Source organism: Mobula hypostoma, chromosome 8, assembly GCF_963921235.1.
Source record: "Mobula hypostoma chromosome 8, sMobHyp1.1, whole genome shotgun sequence".
Lineage (NCBI taxonomy): Eukaryota > Metazoa > Chordata > Chondrichthyes > Myliobatiformes > Myliobatidae > Mobula > Mobula hypostoma.
Genome location: NC_086104.1, coordinates 89022364 through 89049158, shown reverse-complemented (window position 1 = coordinate 89049158; position 26795 = coordinate 89022364). Strand labels below are relative to the sequence as shown.

General features: G+C 42.1%; 1 protein-coding gene across 1 annotated transcript in view; it reads left to right on the top strand.

Annotated features, from left to right (window-relative positions):
* The window catches only part of esr1 (estrogen receptor 1), a 216832-nt gene that overhangs the window by 64193 nt on the left and 125844 nt on the right, over nucleotides 1-26795 (top strand). The window contains exon 3 of the mRNA XM_063056286.1: nucleotides 25056-25172. Within this exon, the coding sequence (XP_062912356.1) occupies nucleotides 25056-25172 (117 nt within the window). The remainder of the gene's footprint in view (nucleotides 1-25055; nucleotides 25173-26795) is intronic.

Sequence of the window (26795 nt, the reverse complement as noted above, 5' to 3'; positions counted from 1 at the left end):
CTGTTACATTGCCTCATTTCTAAATGTATCAAAGCATGATTACTTATTGATTGCACTGTTGGACATTGTGACTAGACAGTGATGCAGTCATCTGACAGTTAGTAAGCTGAAGTAAGCTGCACATGTTCACGCTGGGAAAATGAGGTCCACCAAAGTATATGGAAGCGCAAACACGAGAAAATCTGCAGATGCTGGAAATTCAAGTAACACACACAAAATGCTGGTGAATGCAGCAGGCCAGGCAGCATCTATAGGAAGAAGTACAGTCGGCGTTTCGGGCCGAGACCCTTCGTCAGGACTAATGGAAAAAAGAGATTTGAAAGTGGGAGGGGAGGGGGAGATCTGAAATGATAGAAGACAGCAGGGGGAGGGATGAAGCCAAGAGCTGAGAAGTTGATTGGTAAAAGGGATACAAGGCTGGAGAAGGGGGAGTATCATGGGACGAAAGTATATGAAAGAATGAGTCTTGCACCAAGGTCTATGGTCAGGGCCTGGAAAACATGGAGAACTTTCCTGATCTCAGGAGCTACATCATGGCCAATGCAGATATTACTGATGAAATTGTTCCAAGATGAAGACCTAAGACCTGGCACAAAGCTCTACCAAGCAGTAACGATTTCCTAAGCATGTGAAAGTCTGCCAATGCTAGAAATCCAGAGCAACACAAACAGGATGTTGAAGGAACTCAGCAGGTCAGGCAGCAGCTATGAAAATAAACAAACAGTCAAAGTTTCAAGCTGAGACCCTTCTTCAGGACTACGAAGGAAGGGGGAAGATTTTAGAATAAAAAGGAGGAGGGAGAGGAAGGAAGATAGCTAGAAGGTGATAGGTGAAGCCAAGTGGGTAAGATGGATAAAGAGCTGGAGAGAAAGGAATCTGATAGGATAGGGGAGTGGACCATAGGAGAAAGGGAAGGAGGAAGGGATCCAAGGAGAGGTGATAGGCAGGTGAGAAGAGGTAAGAAGCCAGAGTGGGGAATAGAATAAGAGGGGAGAGGGATGGACTTTTTTCACAATGATGTCCTACCCTCCTATACAATTGAGTTACTTCAGTAACTGGAGAAAGGCCACCAGTGTTGTCTCCACAATTCTTCCTAATCCATTGGAAGGAGGGAAGTCCTCTCTCATACAACATCTCTAGTACTAAGGCTCTCATTATAGTCAGTCAGCTTCAGTGAGTGGACCATGTTGCCCATTTTCTGGACAGCAGAATCCCAAAAATGGGAACACCATTCTGATGATCATTATGCCAAATGATTACCAGGAAGATAAAGGAAAGACTCAAGAATGTCCTCAAAGATACCTTGGAGTAATAAATGTAGCGCTCCCAGCAATGTATGGGAGTACAGTGGCAAGTCAAGGTGGAGAAGGAGCATTGGAAACTAATTGGATTCTCTTGATCAGGAAAATGGCTGAACATTAAACCACTTCCCAATCCAGCCAGTCATCCACCTGGTCCACCTATGGAAGCGTACCCTTGGAACAGAAGACCGCCCTAGGGGAGGAAGCATGTAACAGCTGGACAAACTGTAAAAGATAAGTGGATGATTGTAAAGTCATAATTCATGATTTATTCCATCTGAGTAATAAAAGGTACGACTGGCTTTTACCACTGTGGAATGATTTAGAAAAACTGATGTTGCTTGCCAAGGGGCAGGGATGGTTATGAAGAACCCTAGTGAAGGTATGGAAAAAAGTTCTGACAGAAAGAGTAGAGAAAAGCTGTTTCCCTAACATGTTGGGCTGGTAGATGAAGGTCATAGAGTTTAACAAAGAAAGCAGAAGAAAGTTGTGTCATGTTGGTTCTGCTGAACATTGTGGACATGCTATATTGGTGCTGGAATGTGTGGTGACACTTGCAGGCTGCCCCCAGCACACCCTTAGGCAGTGTTGGTTGTTAACACACAGGACACATTTCACTGTGCATTTAGGTTATACATGTCATAAACAAATAAATCGGAATCTGAATGTCCCAGTCTCTCTGTCCATGCCTATCACACACATTGATGACATTCCTGACAAATTGCTCTCAGCACGTGTACTGCATCTGTTTTTATTTTTGATCTTAGCAGAGAAAGAGAGAGCTATTAATGCAGCAGCTGAATATTTCTAAGGTTGGTACAACTGTCCTGCAGATCCCCAGCAGTAGTATCCTGGGGCAGAGTAAATTGACCTCCAGGTATTGCAACCATTTATTGTGTTGGGCAAATCTTCAACAGTGGAGTAATTAATGATGAGTTTATTGATGAACAATTATAAGTGGACTGCATTATGTACAGTATACCCTATCGCATTTGACAGTGTAATAACTGGCTTTGATTTCTCATGCTTTATGGAATCCTGGGATGTTTTGATAGTTAAACAGACACTTTATTAATCCCAAAGGAAATTACAGTGGCACGGTAGCATAACAAGTGCACAGATATAAATATTAGAAGAGAAGTAGAAAGAATAAACAATAAATGACCACAAACAGTCTAACAGGAAGGGGGGGGGCGTGGTCATCACTTCCCCGGCTATAGGTTGACTCATTATAGAGCCTAATGGCCAAGAGCAAGAATGACTTCATAAGGCGTTCTTTGAAGCAGCGCAGTTGTCTTAGCCTATTATTAGAAGTGCCCTTTTTTCAGCCAAGGTAGCGTGCAGAGGGTGAGAAGCATTGTCCAGAGTTGCCGGGATTTTCCGTAGGTTTGTGCATTTTCCATAGGTCTGCGCAGTTTCCTGTTCTGGCTGACAGATTTGTTCGTGTCACTTTGCAAGAGCTGCCTCACCATATGTAGAGCACAAGCCCCAGTGCCACCACAAGGCTGGCACTGGGCTCAAGCATGCTGCACCCAAGTGGAGTGACTTGTTTGCATCTGTTGTAATAGGTTGAGGCAGATACTTCTGGATGAAAATGTTTGGATGTGCTTCATCTTGGACACTCATCCTGGGTTAAGGATGTAAGAAGCAGAAGTAGCAGTAAGTTATTAACCCTTTTGTACCTGCCCCATTATACAATAACGTCATGGCTGATTACTTACCTTGGTGCTACTTACCTGCAGTAACCCACATTAACTGACTTCCTTTATCTAAAAATCTATCCACCTTTGTCTTGAATAGGCTCAGCTACTGAGCCTCCTTAGCCCTCTTGGGTAGCAAGTTATAAAAACTCATCAATTTTTGGGTGAAGGAATTTCTTCTCATCAGCATTTTGAATGACTGACTCTATTTTTTAATAGAGACACTGACCCTGGTTCCAGGCACCCCAGTAAAGGGGAGTCATCTACTCTGCATTTACCTTGTCAAGTCCTTTAAGAATTTGGCATGCTTGAATGAGGTTCATAGTTTCATCCTTCCTCAACAATGGGGTTTGCATGGCACCTGTTGTTTGTTGATTTAAGTGTTCATTGCCATGTCCATTTGGAGTGTGATTGGATTATGAGGTTCTTCACTGCTCCATTGGCCAGTACTTTTGCTTCTGCTCTTTTACCTGAATGTAATGCGCTCTTGCTTAGACGTTGCTGCCCCTGCATACTTTATAGTCATTGAACCAAAGATGATCCCCTGTCTCAATGATCATGAATATGCTATGTTATGAGATAACGGGTCATGTAGTGGAATACAAATCTGCTGCCAGCGCTAATGCTTAACCATCCCTCTTTGATCAGTTGGCATTGATAGATTTGCATGTGATCTCTGAATTTGAGCAGCAGTGTCACACAAGGCAATAGCGATCCACTGTGTGAAGCCAGAACTCAAGCTCCGAAAGGACACACATGGAGCTTGCACCTTCTCCCTGTGACCATGTGGGCTCGGTGAGCTGAAGGACCAGTTGCAGTGCTGCTTCTCTCTGATTAGCTCAAGCATTTGCTTTTATTAGAGCTTATTCTTTCTTTTTCAATCTTTTTATTGGTTTCATAAAATATAAACATGACATAATAATAGTACAAAGTTATTGGGAATACATTGTTATACTTAACATTCCCAATCATGTAGGATACCAATGAATAATACAGAACAAAAAAAATATCTGGACAAAAATCATGAAAAAGGAAAAAAATCAAAAAAAAATAATAACTCCCTCAAAAAAAAACTAATCTAAACAAAATTAATCAACTAAACTGAAAAAAGACCTGGGCTGTTTTAACATTGTAAAAAATGGGAGAAAAGAAAACCATAGTGTCGACGACTCCGTTCCTCTCAACCAACACTACAGAGAAGTAAAATAAGTTTGGAAATGGTCAAATTACATCACATGAAAATGCTGAATAAATGGCCTCCAAGTCTTTTCGAATTTAATGGAAGGGTCATAAACCACACGTAATTTTTTCCAAATTTAAACATGACATAGTTTGTGAAAACCAGTGAAATATAGTAGGAGGGTTAATCTCTTTCCAATTCAGCAAAATGGATCTTCTAGCCATTAAAGTAAGAAATGCAATCATCCGATGAGCTGAAGAGGTTAAGTAATTTGGTTCTATCATTGGTAACCCAAAACTAGCAGTAATTGGGTGAGTTTGTAAGTCTATATTCAAAACTGTTGAAATAATATCAAAAATATCTTTCCAATATTTTTTCAACAAAGGACATGATCAAAACATGTGAGTTAAAGAAGCTATCTCGGAATGACATCTATCACATATAGGATTTATATAAGAATAATAACGAGATAGTTTATCTTTGGACATATGAGCCCTGGGCACTACTTTAAACTGTATCAACCTATGCTTAGCACATACAGAGGATGAATTCACCAACTGAAGAATTTTTTCTCCTTTTTCAGTCAGTATATTAATCTCAAGTTCTCTTTCCCAATCAGTTTTAATTTTATTAAATACATCAGGACATAAATTCATAATTATAAATAATTGCTACAACACCTTTCTGAGAGAGGTTTAAATCTAAATTTTTTTCCAAAATATCCATTGGATATAAGTGTGGAAAATTAGGAGAAACAGTAATTAAAAAGTTTCTATCCTGTAGGTATCTAAAAAAGTGAGATCTGGGTGTAAAGCTTATTGATGGATGGTTTGATCAAGTAGGTGTATTTAATATTCGAGTAGTCTTGTAAATACATTATTTGATTTTGCATTCTTTGTTGTTTATGTAACATGCTGTAGGGTTTTGCTGCTAATGCAATGGCTTCTCTGTAATGTTCCACTTCTGAGGTAATGGTTTCTCTGTAGCAGCAGTGTTTGGGTTATGACTAGAGATAATGGGGCATGTTAGCCAATGAGCGGGATGTTGTTCCTTCTTGTGTGTCTGGGAGCCGGGAATTCGCAGTCTTTTGCCAGGGAGAGATGAGGAGAGAAGATGCGAATGGAAAGAGTTGGTAGACCTCGGATGGAGTGGACTTGTAGCGAGGGTCCGAAGGTCAGCAACGATCAGAGGAGGTCGATGGTGGACGAACGGCCTCATCAGTGAGCTCCAACATTCCGCATTAGACTGTTTCATGAGAATGGGCCCCTTTTCTTCTTTGTTTTCTTTACTAACCAGAGAGTCAAATTAAGAATTATAAAGCTCAATCGTTTAATCGCATATTGTGTACTGTTTGTTACTTCATGGTACTGATTTGTCACGGGACACATCACGCAGCATCCACCCAAACGAGATTTCTTAAGTTTGGCCGGGCCGGGGGGCTATCATCCCCTATATTAAGCCGCTAGCTGAAGCGAGAGTTACATATACATAATTCATTAGGGGTTATATGTACAAGTACATGAATGTCATATGTCATTACACCACCACGTCATATATGTGCACCTCATTAAAATAAAAATGAAGTACACATTTATCCATAGGCTCCATGTGTTTTTCCTTCGATTAGTTTTGGAATTACAAAATATAACAGTGGTGATGAGGTATATTTAAAGTGAAGCCGAGACAACTACCTACCTGTTGAAGTGTGATGAAACTTTCGAGTTTTAAAAAAAAACGCAGCATGCTTTCTTCACAAGAGGGTAGAAATGGTCAAATAAAAATTGCAGCATGTGGTTTATTTGTAAAGGAGAGAGACAATCGAGTAAAAAATAGGCAAAAAGCAGAAAATAGATGAGATTCATGGGTACTGGGTGATAATAATTATATAACTTTTTAAAAAAAAGCAGATATGGCTGTCTACATCTGAAAAGTAGATGCATTTGATTACAAAATAAGTAATTGGATATTGTATACTGAACAGACTGAGCAGTATTCTAAAGCAAATGAAATAGCCAATGAAAAGTGAGTGCCAGTCTTGCTGAGTGCAATTGGTGGAAAAGCATACAGTTTGCTTAGAGTTTTGACTGCTCCAACCAAACCAGCTGAAATTAGCTTTATTGATATCATAAAAGTAATGCAGGAGCATTTAGAACTAAAACCATTGTTGATTGCAGAATGCTTTAGGTTTCATAAGCAGAATATAAAGGAAGGGGTGTCTATTTCAGAGTATGAGGCTGAGTTGAAGAGATTGTCTGAGCATTGTCAATTCAAAAATGGGCTTAATGCACTGAGAGATCATTTAGCTTGTGAGATATTACAAGAAAACATTCAAAAATGGCTCCTAACTGAAGCACAACTCACATTTAAAAGAGAAGTTGAAATCACTGTATCAATGGAAACAGCAGCTAGAGACACAATTAGGTTGCAGTCAGGAATGAAAGTAAGCTCGAACAAAATTGCAATGTCTAAATAGGAACCTGCCTGGCTAAACAAATCATGTTACGGTTGTGGCAGAGACTCACATACACCACACCAATGTAGGTTTAAAGGTGAAATTTGAAGAAATTGCAACCAAGTATAGCATATACAAAGAGCATGCTGAGCAGACAAAAAGAAATGGACTGCACAGGGTAGATAAAATACTAAAAAGTCAAGTTGTAGCTTCAAAAAGAGCACTAATCTGCAGGCTGTCGATGAAAAATCTGATACTGATGAGAGTGCCATATGACTTGGTAGCCTTGAGATTTTCAATGTGAAAATTAACAACAGACGAGCAATATCATTTACACCAGAAGTGAATGGCAAATTATTTAAAATAGAATTGGACTTTGGTTCAGCTGTTTCAGTAATTTCACAAAATGAGATTGAATGGCATTTTGAAGATACTGAACTGAACTGAACTGCAGATATCCATCTGAGAATTTATATTGCAGAAAACATCACTCCCATGGGAATGACATTCTTAACACTGAAATACAACAACCAGCAAGCCACTTTGGGCTTGTATGTGGTAAAAACAAGAGGGCCAACATTGTGGGGTCATGATTGGCTGAGGCAACTACAACTTGATTGGAGATTTGTCCACCACCTGCATGCCACATCCCCCAAGAAAGTCAACTGAAAATGAACTAAGAAAGGTACTGGATGGTGCCTAAGCAGTGTTCAAGGATGGTATTGGAAAACGCAAACATATCAGGGGTAAAATAGTATTAAAGGAAAATACCACACTGAAGTTTTACAAAGCATTATAGCATCCGTGATAAAGTAGCCAATGAGGTAGTTTGCATGACAGCTGAAGGAATTCTTTCCAAGGTTACGTGGATCCCATGGGCAACGTTGGTGGACCCAGTCACCAAGAAGAGTGGATCTGTTAGGATCTGTAGTGATTTTAAGGTCACCATCAACCCAGTACTGAAAGAAGATCAATACCTTCTGCCCAGGCTAGAGGATATCATTGCAAATTTTTATAGAGGGAACCCCTTCAGCAAAGTGGATTTGCGTGAGACCTACCCACAGGTGGAAATGGAAGAAGAGTTCAAAGAGTTTCTCACCATAAACACTTGCAATTGGCTTTATCGCTATAACATGCTTATTTTTGAAGCAGTATCTGCTTCAGCAGTCTATGGACCAGGTGATGCCCCAAGATCGAAAGACGTGTCATACCCGTGGTCCTTTTTAGGATTTGTCAATTACTATAACTGATTCATGTCAAACCTAGCTGCTGCCCTCCACACCTTGAACTCATTACTAGAGATTAGTTAGGAATGGCAATGGACAAAGCAGTGTGGGGTGGCTTTCCAAAAGGCAAAGGAAATGGTGGCATCAAGCACTGTAATCATACTGCCCAATGAAATTTGCCTGTGATGCCTTTCCTTATGGTATGGGTGCAGTCGGGTCACGTGTTATGAGTGATGGAAGTAAGCACCCTGTAGCCTTTGCATCAAGTTCCCTCACTGCTGCAGAGAAAAATATGGCACAGTTTGATAGAGAGGATAGTTTGGTTTGGTGTGTTAAATGTTTCAACGGGTACTTGTATGAGAGTGAGTTTACTCTCATTATTGATCATCAACCACTACCAGGATTGTCCAGTTTAAAGGAAATACCTGAAAAATTTACCGAAGAGGACACTCCTCTCTAATGTGTGTATTTCATTAGGGATGCAATCTCCCTAATGCAAATTGAGAGTCACCCTGCTACAGCAGAGATGACCCAAAAGGAAACCAGAAAAGACTCCACACTCTCTCAGGTCTACATGGCCACCCAAAATGGCTGGAATGTGCAGCAGAAACTCAGATCCCCCATTTTTACCGGAGTTGTGATGAACTTGTCCTTGATGGGGGTTGCCTTTTGTGGGGATTGAGAGTTGTTGCATCATCCAGACTGAGAGCTAAAGTGTTGGATGAGCTACATGTTGGTCATATAGGCGTGGTCAAAGTGTAAGTGTTGGATCAACTCTTAGTTTGTGGTAGATCTGCAGATCGAGAAGCTTGCATGTCCAAGTGTTTGGGATGCCAGCATGTCCAAACGATGCCAAGAGCAGTGACCCTCCATCCCCGGGAATGGCCTGCATTGCCCTGGCAGAGGATTCATGTGGGTTTTTCCAGACCATTCATGGGCACAAATTTCTTTGTAGTAGTGAATGCAACTACAGAGTGGCCAGAAGTGTTCCCAGCAGCCTCCACTAGAGCCTCACACAGTGTGGAAGCCTCTTCTCAAGGACTGGTCTTCCAGAACACTTAGTCAGTGACGATGGACCAAAGCTTGTGGAACAGTTTCAGTCAGTCTTGAAAGTGAATGGAATAAGGCGTATTACAGCTTCACCATACCACCCAGCTGCAAATGGTTTGGTGGAAAGTCTACAGAACGCACTGAGAGCAATGTCAGCAGAGCACACTACACTGACACTGAATCAAAAGCTCAGCAAATGCGATGCAGCACACTCCACAACCAACAACAGGAGATTACATATCGATCAGTTGAGCAGAGCAGAGTCAATTGTAGAGAAGAAAGGTGTCCAGAGCTGTCAGAATCACTTTCTGCAGTCCAGAGTCGACTCCGATGACCACCACAAAGGAGTACCCAGAACCCAAGATTGTCTTACAGCCACAAGTCTCTCCTGCCCAGCCCCCACCCCTGTCAGGAAATACATTATCCCACAAAGGTAAGAAATGCTCCACAACGATTAAATCTTTAAGCCTGAATAGGACAATTTAAAATTTACTCTGCTGTGGATGTCTGTATATAGCAGCTATATTATATAACATACTGTGTATATAAGTTGAGATGCATTCTCTACTGAGTTGGAGTTTATAGCAAACAGGAAGGAGTGTTGTGTACTCAATATTTGAGTAACATTGTAAATATATTGCTTGATTGAGTATTCTTTGCTGTTTACATAATTCATCATGGGTTATACAGTGTGTAGAAGTGAATGGCATACATCATTACGCCACGTCATATGTGCACGCCTTGCTAAAGTGAAAAGGAAGTGTACACGTTTATCCTTGTCACAATGGTGTGGCATTGGGAGCAAGGGTGGACTCAAATGCAAGACACATCTTGTGAGGTTAAGTAAATTTAGTTTATTGTTTGATACCCGGAGAGCAAGGGAGGAGCAGGGATAGTGAACTGGACAAGGACTCTGGACTACGACTAGGCTGGGACTAGGGGTCTGGGCTAGGACTCGGAATCGGATCCCAGAACTAGAGGCGACATGAAGAGGCTACGGTATGGACTCCGAGCCAGGGATTGGGCAAGGACCCAGTACCTGGGTCTTGCACCGGGCTCGGACCCCAGTACCAGGCATGGACATGACCCCAGTACCAGGCATGGACATGACATGGGCTAGGGAGAGGAGGAACATGGGAACACAGAGCTTCGGTTCTCGGGGAGCAGGTAAATGGAACCATGGACACATACACAGAACACAGAGTCAGGACACCTCCTTGGGTACAGGACATAGGGCCGGGATTCACACACAGAACAGAGAGCCGGGACTCCTCCTTGGGTACAGGACATAGGGCTGGGACTCATGATCCTCTGCCGGGCAACAGCAAGACGGCCTGACTTACCCCATGGAGACGAGAACAAGACACGACAAGACATGACTCCCCATAGGGCAATGGCAAGACGGCCTGACTTACCCCATGGAGGCGAGGACAAGACAAGACAAGACCAACACGAAAGAACACCAGGCAGTACCTATCTAGCTCCGGTGATGAAACTAGACCGAAGTGCAGGCGGGGGCTGCAGACGAGGGCTAAAGACGAGAGGGGCAGAGAAAGGATTCAGACAAGGGAGTAGAACAGGAATCACAGACCACCAGGGCCAGGACTTGACTCGGAACTGGGAAGCCGCGAGGGACAGGACTTGACTTGGTGCTTGAATGCTGCCAGGGACAGGACTTGACTTGGTGCTAGAATGCCACCAGGGCCAAGACTTGACTTGGTGCTTGAATGCCGCCAGGGACAGGACTTGACTTGGTGCTAGAATGCTGCCAGGGACAGGACTTGACTTGGTGCTAGAATGCCGCCAGGGACAGGACTTGACTTGGAGCCTCCGGGTAGTGACGAACTCTCAACTCGGCCCGGGAACAGTAGACAGCGGTTCTTGATTCCCTCCGGCGGGTTAACTGATGGACCCACCTCGGTGAGGAGATTTTGCAGGCTCGCTTTGGTGAGGTAACTGGACAGGGTTGCTCCGGTGAGGAAGGGCGAATTACCGGTACTCGCTTCGGCAGAGACTAGGCTTGCTCCGGCCAGATGACATCGGCACACCATGCCTTTGATGACTTTGCAGACGCTCCCACACCGAACGGCTGAAAGTCGGAGACTATAAATTACTGGTTCAGCCGAGTGTTAATTGCCTCTAATCACCAAAGTCGAGGGACACAGGAAAATAGAGAGTCAACAGTCCGGATCGTAACATAAACAAGCTAAATTTAAAGGGACCCTGATCCGAACCATGACAATCCTGGGCTCCCCATGTTTTTCTTTCAATTAGTTTTGGAGTTACAAAACATAACAGTAACCCATAGTTTGGCTTTGTGACCTCCTGAGGAAAGTGTAGACTTTCAGATGAATGCTACAAAGCTACTCTTGCTGATGGATTTCAGTTCCATCTTGTCCATGTAATGATACATACTGTTGACGATACCAAATAATTGAATAAAACCAGTCATAATGGCTAGTGGAACGTCTGATCATTGATTTAAGGTAATGAGTGTTTGCTGAAGTAATAACTCTTGTTGTTTACGTCTGAGTCATTACATCAATGTTGGATGGTACCAGAACATTACTGATTTTGTCTCATAGCCAGTCCCTCAAAGCAGTGTGTGACTCGTAACAAAGTCTTAATATAAATTTGTGACTGCCCGGTTAGTTATTCATGTACTATTACTAATCCTTGACTGATATTTGACATTCTTACCTACTCTTCATGATGAACAGGAGAAATTTGGGGAATTGGAGAGGGACAGGACATTGATATCTTGGAATTCCTGCTTAACATTTTAGTGGCTCAGTTATCAACAGTAAACTTTTCCTATGGAAAGGGCGATGGCTCATTAGCATACTTAAAAATGAAAGCTGTGTATATTAGAGGAAGTACATTAATTTGATCCAATAAGTAAGACATGTGCCCCTCAACTGCCATGTCAATGGAATAAAACATGATTCAACACAGAAATGGACCCTTTAGCTTACGGTGCTATGCCCAACCAATTAAACTACTGATTAAATACATAACTAAACAAATCCCTTTTGCCCAAACATTGTCCCTGTAACAATGTCAATATCTAGATGTTAGGAGGAGATGTGGGAAGAATGGGGAGAATCAATAATTCTTGTGACTGGTTCTATTTATGAGGATGCAGTGGGGCTGACATGTGAAGCAAACGTAATACAAATGTGGTGGGGGGGTAGAAGCAGGAATTCCTCTTGAATGTAATGATAAAACTTTTCTCCTTTCACTTGAATTTACTTTATATTTCCCATTCAGCAGTAGTCAAATGGACAAATGTGAGAGAGGAGGTTGCTGCTGTTTCCGGTGACCATCGGAAGAGGCAGGCTCTGGAGGGTATGGATTGAACTGGAGTGGGACAGGATTCTGAAAGGGCGATGATGGGTGGGAGGGTAGGGACCAATTTTATATGGCCTTGGCCTCAGTGACTGGTTTTTGAGAGATATGAGGGCAAGTTTTGGATGGATGTTGGGTGGGGGATGGGATTTCCATGAGTTCCAGAACAGGATGGGGGCTCTTTTTGGGAATGGGGTGGGTTTTTGAGTCATGCAAGTGTTTGATCCAAGAAATCAGCAGGGATTACTCTGTGTGGTGAGACTGTTAGCAAGGAAAGGCTGCTGACAGGGCAAAATTGCAGTCAACAGGTTGAGTTGCAATGTAAATGTAGACAAAATCAAAAAAGGTGAATACAGGACTGAAGGCATTATATTTGAATAGACGCAGTGTACAGAATATTATTGTATACTATATTATTGTGGACTTCAGGCATGCTAGGAGCCACACTCATGTCCCCATCTACATCAACGGAGCTGTAGAGAAGCATGTATCAAGTTTTAAAGTCCTTGGTGTCCACATTTCCGAGGATCTCACCTGGTCCCTGAATTCCTCCATCCTGATCAGAAGGGCACAACAGCGCCTTTACTTCCTGCGGAGCATCAAGAAAGCTCACCTCAGTCCCAGGATACTGATGGACTTTTACCGCTGTACCATTGAGAGCATACTCACCAACTGCATCTCAGTGTGGTATGGCAATTGTCCCATGTTGGGCCGCAAAGCACTCCAGCGTGTGGTGAGAACTGCCCAGCGGATTATCGGCACCATTGAGAACGTCTACCATAAAAGCTGCCTGGGCGGGATGAAAAGCATTATCAAGGATGCATCTCACCCTAATCATGGACTTTTTACTCTCCTCCCATCCGGTAGGCGCTACAGGAGCCTCCGCTCCTGCACCAGCAGGCACAGGAAGAGCTTCTTCCCTGAGGCTGTGACCCTGCTGAACCTCACATCACAGTGTTAAGCAGTATTGCACCCATATTGTACTGTCTCAGTACTTTTATATTTGTGTGCTGTAGTACTTACTTTTTATTTGCAGTTATTTTGAAAATAATGCTATTCTTTTGCACTTCTGGTTAGATGCTAATTACATATCATTGGCTTTGTATCTGTACTCGGCACAATGACAATAAAGTTGAATCTAATCTAATCTAATCTAATCTAACCATAAGGTAGTTGAGCAAGCACAGTTGCAGATTGGCATTTTTACATTGTGGGCATCACTGAATCATGGTTGAAAGAAGATTATAGCTGGGAGCTTAACGTCCAAGGATACACATTCTATTGAAAGGACAGGCAGGAAGGCAGAGGGACGGTGTTGCTCTGTCGGCAAAAAATGAAATCAAATCATTAGAAAGAGGTGACATAGAATCAGAAAGTGTTGAGTTATTGTGGGTAGATCATGATGTAAGTTGTGTATATACAGAGCTGCAAATAGTAGTAAAGATGCGGCCTACAAATTACAATGGGGGATAGAAAATGCAAGTCAAAAGGAAAATGTTGCGATAGTCATAGGGAATTTCAATATGCAGGTCGATCAGAAAGATCAGGCTGGTGCTGGATCCAAGAGGGGAATCTATAGAATGCCTATAAAATGGCTTTTCAGAGCAGCTCGTGGTTGAGCTCGCTAGGGGATCAGCTATTCTGGATTGGGTGTTGTGTAATGAACTGGAAGAAGTTTTGAGGAGGATTGTGTTTAGCAGAAGAGAAACAGATGAGTTCTTAGAGGCTGAGTAAGCTGTTTCATTGCTGTGTATCCCAAGCCCAGGAAAACCAGTGCAACATTTTCCTGTTGCTATAGGTTCATTTTCAATATGTCAAGGGTTGGTGCGTCTGGCCTGCTAGCAGATAGTCACTGCCCTAAGAGACCTGAATTCTTTTCAGGGGGGAAGTTGCCCAGTTGGCTAGTCCCTGCTGCGCTGCTGGGAACTCAAAGACCTCTGACTTGGTGTCGGTGGGATGTCGCCAGTGGCAGCTGACCTGCCTCCACTTACGGTTCTTGGCACCCAGAGTGTCAGGAGACCTCTGCCTGAGCAATAGGATAGGAAGGAATGAGAACTTTGGCTTAAACTGGGATTTGGGTGGAAAGTTTTGAAATATGTAAAATACTGGTTTACTTGTGTTAAATGTGACTACATGTGTCTAACTAATATAAAACATTAAAACATTTCTGATCTGGGTTAATTTATCATCATAAGCATAGTTATGAAGCTAACTTCCAAAGACGGAACATTGATAGGTTTTTATCTGAACATGCTTTGATGAAGAACCTTGGATCTTAGGGCCCTTTAATTGGCCTTTGTCATATTCTTTCCCACACTGCAGTTCATACAAGGTGACAGGTGAACATACAGAAAATTACAGGTGAATATCTAATACCAGAATACTGTACATCCCCATGTTATAAGGGGTCACGTGCCTTAAACTGGTCACAATCTTCCGTGACATAAGCCTATGACAAAAGTTTATAATTGTTGTTTCTGTCACAATTTATTTAGTTTTTTTCTCATAAGTTCCGTAACAGTGAATCTTTATTCTGCATTTCAGAGTTTTTAGCAGTGATTTGTGAATTCCATAAAGGTATATATCACATATGTGAACTGCTGGAACACAAGATTACATTGTGCTATATCCAAGCAAGATATCTTCTGTTTCCATACTGAGCAACAAACATTGGTTTAAATGTTTTTGTCAATATTAATCTCCTTCTTTATAATCTACCCATATGCCATGGCTCTGACCTTAAATTTTGTTCATCCTTTTCAACAATATTGCGACAAATTTAAACTGTTGAATGGCATATATTGTGAAATATTCACAAGCCACCTGGCAGGTTGAAGCATTTACCTTCCAAGTAGATGGCCAGGAAAATTGTGCTAGAAGAAATAAAAATAGACCAATATAATTTATTTTTCCCATCTCTCTACTTACTATCTGATCAGAGATACCTGCTGACATGCCAGTCTCCCCAGGGTACTTACCAGGTCCATGATATCTCATTACTTCACCTTTAATCTTACCAGTCACAACACTACATTTTCACCTTGTTCTCTGATAACTCCTAGAAGTACCAAAACCTATGAAAATGGAAAAAAATTATGTAATTCTATAATTAGATGCATCTGAAGAATATAAACAAGGGAAAAATTGGAAATAACAGGCTCATCTATGTTAAAACAAGTTGGATAGATTTCTTTTTCATTATAACACTAAAGTTGTATGATTTTATTTGCCAGCTGTTTTGGCTTATTTCATGTCATGCTTCCAACGAGTCAACTCTTGGAAATGCAAGAACTGCCAATGTCTGAAATACAGTCAAAGAGCTGTAAATACTCAGCAGGTCAGGCAGCATCTGTGGAGAGAGGAACACAGTTGACGTTTCATGTTGATTTGATCTGATGAAGGGTAATCAACCTGGCAGTATGTTTTACATTTTATATCAGAATAAACTCTTATAACTATATAACCATATAACAATTACCATCTCGGCCCTTCTAGTCTGTGCCGAACTCTTACTCTCACCTAGTCTCACCGACCTGCACTCGGCCCATAACCCTCCATTCCTTTCCTGTCCATATATCTATCCAATTTAACTTTAAATGACAACATCGAACCTGCCTCAACCACTTCTGCTGGAAGCTCGTTCCACAAAGCTACCACTCTCTGAGTAAAGAAGTTCCCCTTCATGTTACCCCTAAACTTTTGCCCTTTAACTCTCAACTCATGTCTTTTTGTTTGAATCTCCCCCATTCTCAATGGAAAAAGCCTATCCACTTCAACTCTATCTATCCCCCTCATAATTTTAAATACCTCTATCAAGTCCCTCCTCAACCTTCTACACGCCAAAGAATAAAGACCTAACTTGTTCAACTATTCTCTGTAACTTAGGAGATGAAACCCAGGCAACATTTTAGTAAATCTCCTCTGTACTCTCTCAATTTTATTGACATCTTTGCTATAATTCTGTGACCAGAACTGTACACAATACTCCAAGTTTGGCCTTACCAATGCCTTATACAATTTCAACATTACGTCCCAACTATACTCAATGCTCTGATTTATAAAGGCCAGCATACCAAAAGCTTTCTTCACCACCCCATCCACATGAGATTCCACCTTCAGGGAACTATGCACCATTATTCCTAGATCCGTCTGTTCTACAGCATTCTTCAATGCCCTACCATTTACCATGTATGTCCTATTTTGATTAGTCCTACCAAAATGTAGCACCTCATCTTGTTTTGCTTCTTCCTGATTTTTGCTTTTTCAGAATAGAGGTAAGTAGGATGCTTGACCATTGCCCATGAGGAGTGGTGGAGATGCTTTTATTATCGAATCATCAACCTGTGAGTGATGCTGGGCTGCTGACCTCCTGGGCTCACTGATGGGACCAGCATAGAAAAGGAAGAGCACGTCAGACATCAGTTCAACAGAATTGTTGATATTTTACTGAGCAGCTTATATTGCCGTTGTTTCGACCTGGCAAAAGGCTGAAAAATTATCCAATGGGCCAAAGTAGCCAGCAAACCAAATAGGCACTGCATACCAAAGTCGTTTGTCCTTTCAGGTTGAAAGGAGCTGGATCAGTGGAAGTTGAGGCATGCACTGAACCAGCAACTGCCCCCTCCCCACTCCTTCACCACCACTGACAGCTGGAAACTCTCCGCCTTTACGAGAGCAGGCAGGTCCACCATCAATAAGCCAGACTTCAGCAAGGAATTTAATTGTGCCTGTTCTGCTTAATCGTGTGAAGCCTCTGCAGACCTGAGACTCACTGGAGTCTTGTAATGGATGCGGTGTGGTGAGGTGGGGGTGGGGGGGCAGCTGTACAACAAGGCCTGATGCAATGGCTTGCATCAGCTTGGGGTAGAATAATTGAGTGGGTGTACGCTCAGCAAGTGGTAGTAAACGGCCCGTTATCTTTCTATACTCGCCCATTTGAATATTCCTTCTGACGGCCCCAGGGAAATAGGAAGTTCTGCAGGATTATAAAATTCTAAGATAATGAATTGAAAATAAAATTAGATACCAAAATAAGCAACTTTAAATACTCTAATTGCGACTTTGTCTATTCATATCTACTAGAATTGTACAGTTAATATGAATAATTGTTTACTCAATTGCTATTCAGGACTTTTAAAAAAGCCTATGTTTGGGGATGGTGCCTTTTTAAAGCTAGCATTGTGTGCGTGTGTGTGTGTGTGTGTGTGTGTGTGATCAGAGTGACATGAGACTGGCCATGGTGAACAACCATTGAAAGAAATGCCCCTCTTTTCCACTTTGGGGGACCATCTTGCAATCCACCCAGAAAACAGCAGTAGTACGCATATTTTGGATTTAGGTTGTCTTTGGTGTTTCTTTTTATATTTCATGAGGCACCTAAAATAACCCTGAAACATGCACACAAAGTTTGTTTCAAATTTTAAGAGGCTTTATAAGAATGATAACAAACTGAGGAGGAGTTTTTGAGATTGATACAAGGAATTTATAGTACACACATTGACTGGGAGAATTTGTGTCAAACTGCATTCAAGCTGAATAGCTGTTCTCTCTCTCTCTCACACACACACACACACACACACACACACACACACACACACACACACACACACACCATCGCACCATCGCTTGGTAAAACCCTGAAGCCTAGATTGTTCAGTTCAGATTGTGCCTGCATCTCCTAGATTAGATTTTCTGATTTTGTTCTTTCATCATGAAGTCTAGCTTCGGAGACTGCATGCTGGGGGAAAGCATCCTCAGAGTCAGTGATTTCCAACAGCTTCAGTTATCTTGAATAGAAAGCAGTAAGCTGAACAGTTGTAGTCGTACATTAGTTACTCAGCAGATATGGCTAAGTGCCGAATTATAAAATTTCCCCTTATTTATGCTGTGATGGAGGTCCCTGAGGTTTTGAAATTGTTGGAATTCTCAATTCAAAGTTTAAGGTAAAATTTATTATCAGAGTACATATATGTCACCACATTCAACTGTGAGATTCTTTTTTCTGCAGGAATACTTAGCAAATCTATAGAATGGTAACTATAAACAGGATCTGCAAACTGTAAACATCAGGAACGGCAAATTGTAAACAAACTTTGCAAATGCAGATGTGAACAAATAGCAATAAATAACAGGCATGAAATAACAAGATAAACGAGTCCTTAAATGAGTGTAGTTATCCCTTTTTGTCCAAGAGCCTGATGATTGAGAGGTAGTAACTGTTCTTGAACCAGATGGTGCGAGTCCTTGTACTTTCTAACTGATGGCAGCAATGAGAAAAGGGCCTGGGTGGTGAGGATCTTTCATGATGGATGCTGGTTTTCCACAGCAACGTTTCATGTAGATGTCCTCAGTGGTTGGGAGGGTTTTACCCACGATGTACTGGGCCAAATCCACTAACTTTTGTAGGATTTTCCACTCAAAGGCCTTGCTGTTCCCATACCAGGCCGTAATGCAGCCACTTTCCAGCACACAGCTATAGAAGCTGGCCAAGGTTTTCGATGACTTGCAGAACCTCCGCAGTCTCCGAAGGAAGTAGAGGCACTGTCGTGATTTCTTTGCAACTATATTTATATGATGGATCCAGGACAGGTCCTCTGAGATAGCGACACCCCTGAATTTAAAGTTACTGACCCTCTTTACCTCTGATCCTCCAATGATTACTGGCTTAAGGACCTCAGATTACCCTCTTCTGAAGTCTATTATAATTTGTTGGTCTTATTAACGTTGAGTGAGAGGTTGTTGTTGTTACACCATTCAGTCAAATTTTCAATCTCCTTCCTGTATGCTGATTCATCTCCACCTTTGATACAGCCCACAACAGTGGTATCATCAGCAAAACTTGTACATGGTGTTGGAGCATATTCATTGGTATAATCCTAAATTAGAAGTCTTGCATTTCTGTAGTTCCCATCATGATACTGGAAAATCCCAAAGTTCTCTACAACAAGTAACATAGTTTGAAATTTAGCCACTGCTTTCAAACAAGACTAAATATAGCAAATTACACATAACAAAATCACATAAATCACAGGATGTTAATGAACAGATAACATATGCTTGGACGCAACGTAAATAACTTGGAGCCCATGCAGGATCTCCCGATTCAAAATAATGAGCCCCTTTATATTGACTGAAACACCTCTGTTTGATGGCTTCTCTTATGTGGCCTCTGATAGACTGAAGCTGTCTCCGTAGTGCATTGTGGAATCTGCCTGGGTCAGGAGTCTCAGATCTCTGCAGTGGGCCCTGATGAATATTTGGGCATGAAGTGACAAGTATCATCAGTCAGAAGATGACTGTCTCCAGCCAGATATTCTACATATTCAATTGCATTTGCAATGTTGAGTCACCCACCAGCAACACCTTAGGAGTCACTATAAACTAAAAACTCAACAGGATGAATCACATCAGTACTGTGGTTACAGGAACAGATTCAGGTAATGGCCATGCCATGATGACTGTATCACCTCCAATCTCTCACCTGGACAGGTGCAACTCCAACATCACTCAAACTCTGCACTGATTGGCACCCTTATTTCTTCATTGATGTCAATTCTTGATACTCCGCCCAAATGAACTTCGGAAATAGCCTCCAAAGAAGGCAGCTCACCATCATCTTCTCAAGGGCAATTTAAGAATGGGAAATAAACTGTGGTCTTGCCAGTGGCCATTTCCTTAAGCAGTGAGTAAATTAAAATATGTATATATATATATTGTTTTGTTAAAGGTGCTATGACCATCAGCCAGATCTATTTGGACTGCAGACTGGACATTTATTTGAGCTGAATGGATTTAACCATGTTCCAGAGATTGCAAATATACATTCATATACATATGTCATTTCAGCTGTTGGGGCTTGGTGGGCTGTTCACAGTGTTACAGTGCCTGCAGTTCCTACACTTCACCTAGGACCTATATCTCTGCATTTGCTCTTCATGCAAGGAGCATCGAATATTGGAAGAGCTCTCAGCCTCGGAGGGTAACAGCGGTCACTTTGATTTGTTTTAAGTGCTGACTTGGCACAAAGCCCTTTTCCTGTGTCAACCCTTCAGGGCCTAGCAGTTGGTGCTGTTGTATCAGCAGTCTGGGTTCAATCCAGACCTCTGGTGTCATTTGAGTGTGGAGTTTGCACATAATTATCACGTTTGTCCTCTCGGCTGCTATGAATTCCTCCTTTTTATTGGTTGGTAGTTTAAATGGTACCCTGTAGTCTGGCTTTGTGAGGTGAAACAGGTAGTGGCCTGGAGGCAGAGGATTGCATGAAGCTTGTGCAGAATGAATATGTACATCTAATTCCCGGTACTAATGGATTTGAATGTTAGCCAAGGCATCAGTGGATGTCCTTTGAGCCAAAGTATAGTGTGGGTAGGTGGTGTGAAAATTAGGGTGGGATTGATGGGCATGTGGCAGGGAATATGTTTCTGGGATAGAAACGGGGAATGGAATTGCCTTAGGAGCTGCCATAGTACTCATGGGCTGAAAAATCAAATATATTGTAAGAAAATACGAAAATACAGAGATGTATAGGTGGGTTAATTGGCCACTGGAACTCACCCTGTGGTATAAATATGTTACAAAAGGGCTAAAGGGGAGTTGATAGTATTGTGTGAGTGGATAAACGGCAGGGTAAAGGAATTGGTGGAAGCTGGGCTGTACCCAATAGGTAGAATACTCTTTTATAAGCAGGAAAATAAAGTCAAGGACTTCTGCTGCCTTGATCACGTGCACTTGTGCTTTTGGAAAATTTTGATCAAATGCCAGAACAAATCTGATGGGCTGAATGGCTTAATTCTGACCCTATCTCTTATGGCCCTCCAATACTAGCTGGTGCTGGATCATAAGGTGACAATGGCAAGAAGAAAAGTGTCCAGCTAGCACACGCTATTTAATGATGCCACTGATGCCGTGGTTCATTCCTGAACAGGGCCATTTATTAAGGGCAATTTCAACCTCATTCACCTGCTGTAATGTGAACAAAGTTGTTGGAGAGATGCAGCTGGTGTAATAATGGCAGTCTTTTATTTGACAAAATGAGACACTCTCTGGAGGAAGAGGCATGTTCAACCCAATATTACATGGCATTTTATGTGCTAAAGAGCAAAGGACAATTCTATATTTACAATGTATCTGCAATGCTTTCTTTGAATTACATATGAATTTCACACGTCCTTCTTCTCACCCACACTCCAGACACCCAAAACAAATGTTAATCAGCATTTTTCAATTACCTGCTGTCCACAGTTTTCTAGGAACCTATTGCTCAGGGCTGCATTTTAAATTTAATCTACAATCTACATTCAGGTCTAAAGTTGTTTGCTGAAGTTAATATTTTGCTATATACCCTAAGTCCAGAATATGCCCTAACACACCAATCAAGAAAGAGTACAACACTGGCTTTTCTGCTTCAGAGTTTAATGCGGAACTTTCCCATGAGTCACCATTAAATACGAATGACTTGAGCAAAACTGAAATACTGGCATAGATATAGAAGCATTTTTCATTGTCAATTGATCATTTATTTCCATTTTATTAAAAACCTAAATCCTGAACGCAGATTTCCTTTTACAGGAAAACAAGTGTCTGAGTGGCTGCTGTGCTGAGGTGGGGAGTTTGTGAGTAAGGGAATAAATTTCCTTATCCTGGGTGGCTGTCATTCTTACTGATTCATTTACGCTTTATTAAAAGCAGACATGGTGCTCAACTCTAGCAGATTCTTTGAACGTTTTTATTACTCTACTTTATAGCTGTCTGCTGCGGAAACAACGAGGATGTCTTGTTTCTGTCAGGGTACTGTCGCTACATTTTATAGCCAATGTAGTTTGCTTTCTCTTACCAGGAGAATAAGACTTGTCTTCTATCTCGATTAATATCTCCTTTGACTTGAAATGTCATACTTTTTTAAAATTTGGATTTGTGCACTGCACAGTTTGGGCTGATCTTCTAAATCTATGCCAGTTGCTACAATACTGGAAGGGGGACTGGTACTTTCAGCAGATCTGCTTTTTATGTTGTGATGACATGTTCTATGTATCCAAACTCTATAAAATAATATGACTATAAACAGACCCAGAAGCCCCTTCTAGTAATGAAGTTCAATAATTAGTATTTTGGGAGAATCCACTCTTCTTCCCAAGGGCATAGATTTCATGTGGCAGGTTATAAAAACAAGCAAAGAATGAGCAGTCAGACCAGTGCACTGTGAGTTTTATAGAGTTCTATAGAGTTTACTTCCAGGTCAATGAACGTGCTCCCACTCTTAACTTGTCAACATCACTCTCTCCTGCTTTGCTGATGTACTAATGCAGTTTAAATGGATTACCTCAGCTGCTCCACAGGGGAACAAGTTCCACACTGCCCCTGGGTAAGTTTTCCTGTGATTGTCATTAGTATGCTTTATGGTTCCTGGTTTTGGATTCCTTGCAGTTAAACCATCATCACCACATCTACCTCTTGGAATACCTTCCATCATTTTAAAGACCTCTGTCAGGTCATCCTTTGTGTTTCCCTTTGCCCTCATTCTAGAGGAAAGAGGCCCAGCCTGTACCTGATTACCATCTCTCAGTTTTGGTGTCATCCTTATAAATCTATCCTGTTTTTTACACGTCCTTGCAAATCTTGGTATATTTCTTTTTAGTAGGTAAACAAGAACTATCTTGAGTACTCAAAGATGGTAGGGTATGGTTCTACCAGACTGCTACGATCTCCAACACACAAGGTGAATGATTTTTATCTTTTTAATCATCGACAAGCCTTTTCCCTGACATTTCAGGGCATTAGTGGAGTCAGTCTACATCCCATCTCACCTTTGCAGCTTTTGATCATGAAACTGACTGGGGTTAGTAGTGAGTGGTGATGGTGGGAGGGGGTGTGGACATTGATGAAATGATTAGGAAATCATGCGAGTTAATTTCTTAAGTCCACAAATCATCATTTGCCAGTTCCAAAGAGGGATTTGCTTTCACTGACATTGAAATCGCTGCTGAAGCCTGGCATGATTCAGTTTTGGGGTGAAGAACAATAATTTAGCTATTGATAACTGAACGTGCATGTCAAAACATTGGAATAAGCAGTGAAACGTGCCATTTTTGCGTCAACGACCAGCACAGTCTGAGGATTATGCTGGGGCAGCCGGCAAGTGGTGCCCACATCTCACTAACCCTAACTGTGCAACTTTGGAATTTGGAAGGAAACCGGAGCAGCTGGAGGAGACCCACGTGATCACGAGGAGAACACGCAAACTACGCACAGGCAGCAGCGGGAATCGAACCCTGATCGGTGATCGATGACGCTGTAAAGCGGTTGCGCTAACCACTAAGCCACCATGCTGTCGGTCAGCTAGACAAACTCAAGAGAGCTTAATGAGCAGGTGATGGGACATTGAAAATAATTTCACATTACAGTGAAAATATTGAGTACATTTGGGCCTACCTGGCTGAGGAAGGAGAATCCAGAATGGTTGGACCTAAATTGTACAGATTCCAAGAAGAGAAGGGAATTTGCAGGTACTGTCGCCTTGCACTGGGTTTGTAGGTCTAGAACTGCCAAATTGCACATTGTTTGTGACAACTAGAGCACTACCTGGAGCCCTGGAGCTGGTTCAGATGGTTCCTGCCAGCAGGCTTCCAGCTCACAAGTTATATCCAATACCGCACTGGTTACAGAGCTGTGAATGCCCACATCTCTATTCTCTGGGCTACATCTCCCAACCCACAGTGTATACTTGCAATAAGTATCAATCTGATGCGCAGCAAATAGTTTCATAGCATTTTGCAAAGAGATGTACTTGGTCACGGGACACATGGTTCTCCAGTGGTAATCTATAGGTGGGGTTGGTGGGGTACTGAGACTCCAATGAGGGCACTTGAAGTGATTGCTTATATTGACCCTGGTAACGTGGCACAAAGAGGCATGGCTGCAGCCCGCAGTCTCTTGAACGCTGTTTGCGCAATCCAGCTGGACTACTCTTTCTGATAAATGGTTTGGATCTTTGTAAGTTGCACAGTGGTGGGAGGCTCAAGATGCAAATTGTGGCCATTCCCCATTCTAGTCCCTGTCCAATAATCTTAATGCTGGAGAATCTAAAGGATAAGACCTCCCATTTGTGAGTGAGGGAATGATCTCATTAGCCTAAACGTGGATGCACACCAGGGAACTGACAGAAGATATGTTGCAATCTTCAACTCTTTCCCCAGTCAGAAGCTGATGATAATGATTGTGTACATGTATTCTATTGCTATCCTGAACCTCAGTCCTATTCCCCTGTTGCTCCTGTTCTTTCCAAGCCCTGTTCTTGTTCATTGTTAATTCCCTTCTCTCAGTAACTGCCTCTGCTGCTGTAATCCTCTCCAGCCTTATGAATTGCTGATGAAGGGTCTTGGCCTGAAACGTCAACTGTATATTCCCCACCATAGATGCTGTCTGTCTTGCTGAGTTCCTCGAGTATTCTGCTGGTGTTGCTCAAGTTTTCCTGCATCTGTAGGATCTCTTGTGATTATGAATTCTTCTACTTTCTTGATTTTCATCACTCCACGGTCAAGAACTGTCTCGTATGTTTGAAATTCCCTGCCTGTATCACTCTTCCTCACCTTTTGAGATTTTCTTTGAAACCGACGTCTTTGATAAAATTTTTGATGAAGTATCTGACTACCTCCCTAAGTCACCTGGTGCCGAATTGTGTTTGATAATGCTCCTTAGGATGTTTTCTGCATATAAGACACATAGAAGTGTGGGTTTATTGTTGTTGCTTGAAATAAGTATGAAGTGGTTGACATTTACTTGTGATCTCTCCTTTCATTCCAGGACACAATGACTACATGTGCCCTGCCACTAACCAGTGCACGATCGACAAAAATAGGAGGAAGAGCTGCCAAGCCTGCAGACTACGTAAATGTTATGAAGTGGGCATGATGAAAGGTGGTATGTAGTCTTTGCCTTTTAGATCTTGTGTCACCTGTGTTAAGATTGTGAAAGGGGAAATGTATTGACTTTTGCTTTTAGTCCTTTGGACAGAATGGGTGTCCAGGACAAAGTGTATTCTATAGGTTCAATAGGTACGTTTAATGTCAGAGAAATGTATACAATATACATCCTGAAATTCTTTTTCTTCACAAGCATCCATAAAAACAGCGACGTGTCCCAAAGAATGAATGACAGTTAAACTTTAGAACCCCAAAAGCACTCCTTCCAGCTCCCCCCTCCCACGCACAATCAGCAGCCAGGCAATGACCCCCCCTCCCCACTAGCAAAAAAAACATTGGCACCCTCAATCGAGCACTCAAGTGTGCAGACAAGCAGCAAAGCATCAATAAAGACACCAACTTGCAGTATCCCAAAGACTACTCGTTCACCCAGTGATTCGACATACCACAGGCTCTCTCTCTCTCACTAATAAGGGAAAAAGAGGTGTCCCCGTTTCACAGCAAGAGAGGAGACATAACAAACAACTCACTAATCCATGATGTTAGAAGTCTGTTGTGTTGCTTCTTCCGAGCTCTGCGCCCAGAGAATTGGCCCTGAGGCCCAGGTCCCCGGACCACACCACCGGCAACTAACCCGCTGCTCCCAATGTTCTGCATTCTCCCGCCATGCCCCAGTCAGGGGCACCAGCCTTGAATCAGTCCATCTCCAGAGCCACGTAAATCCGGCACACTGGTCTTCCAGGCAACCTCCTTGGGGTATCAAAAGTGGCCGGTCGTGAAGCCCTGAGAGCAGGTCCCATTCCCGCAAAGAACCGAAGTCGGAGTGTAACTCCAAGTCAGGGTCTTCAAAAGTGTTTTCATTCAGTTGATCAAGCTCTAGTGTGACTTACTAGCTTTTGCTCACAAGATAACATCCAAGTCAGATGGTCATGCCTTACAGGTCATGAGAATAGTTGTTAATTTACTGCACCAATTACTAAGAAGACTAAAGATTAGGAAATATGAGTTAAAATTCTACCACCGCAGCTGGGGAAACTATTAAAGTTACATAGCATGGAAACAGGCCTTTTGGCCTAACATATCTGTGCTAACCAAGTTGTCTATTAGAACTCATCGCATTTCCTTGTGTTTGGCCTTTTTCCCTCTAAAGCAGGGGCTCTGAACCTGGGGCCCATGGACCCTTTGGTTAATGGGAGGTGTCTGTAGCATAAAAAAAGGTTTCCTATGCACCTTTCCTAGGATACTAGTGCCAGTAATGCTTAGGGAATTGTTATAAAATACCATCTGGTTCACTAATGTCCATAAGACCATGGGAGCAGAATCAGGCCATTCAGCTCTGCCATTTCATCAGATTTATCAGGCAAGATTTTCCCTTGACGAAACCATGCTGACCTTGGCTTATTTTATCATTTGCCTCCATGTACCCCAAAGTCGCATCCTTAACAATCCACTCCAACATCTTCCAAACCACTGAGGTCAGACTAACTGGCCTATAATTTCCCTTCTTCGACCTCTCTCCCTTCTTGAAGAATGGAGTGCCATTTACAATTTTCGAGTTTTTATACAGCCCTTTTGCTGTGGATACAATCATGTATTGTGTGTTCTTTGCCTTTTGAGTTTA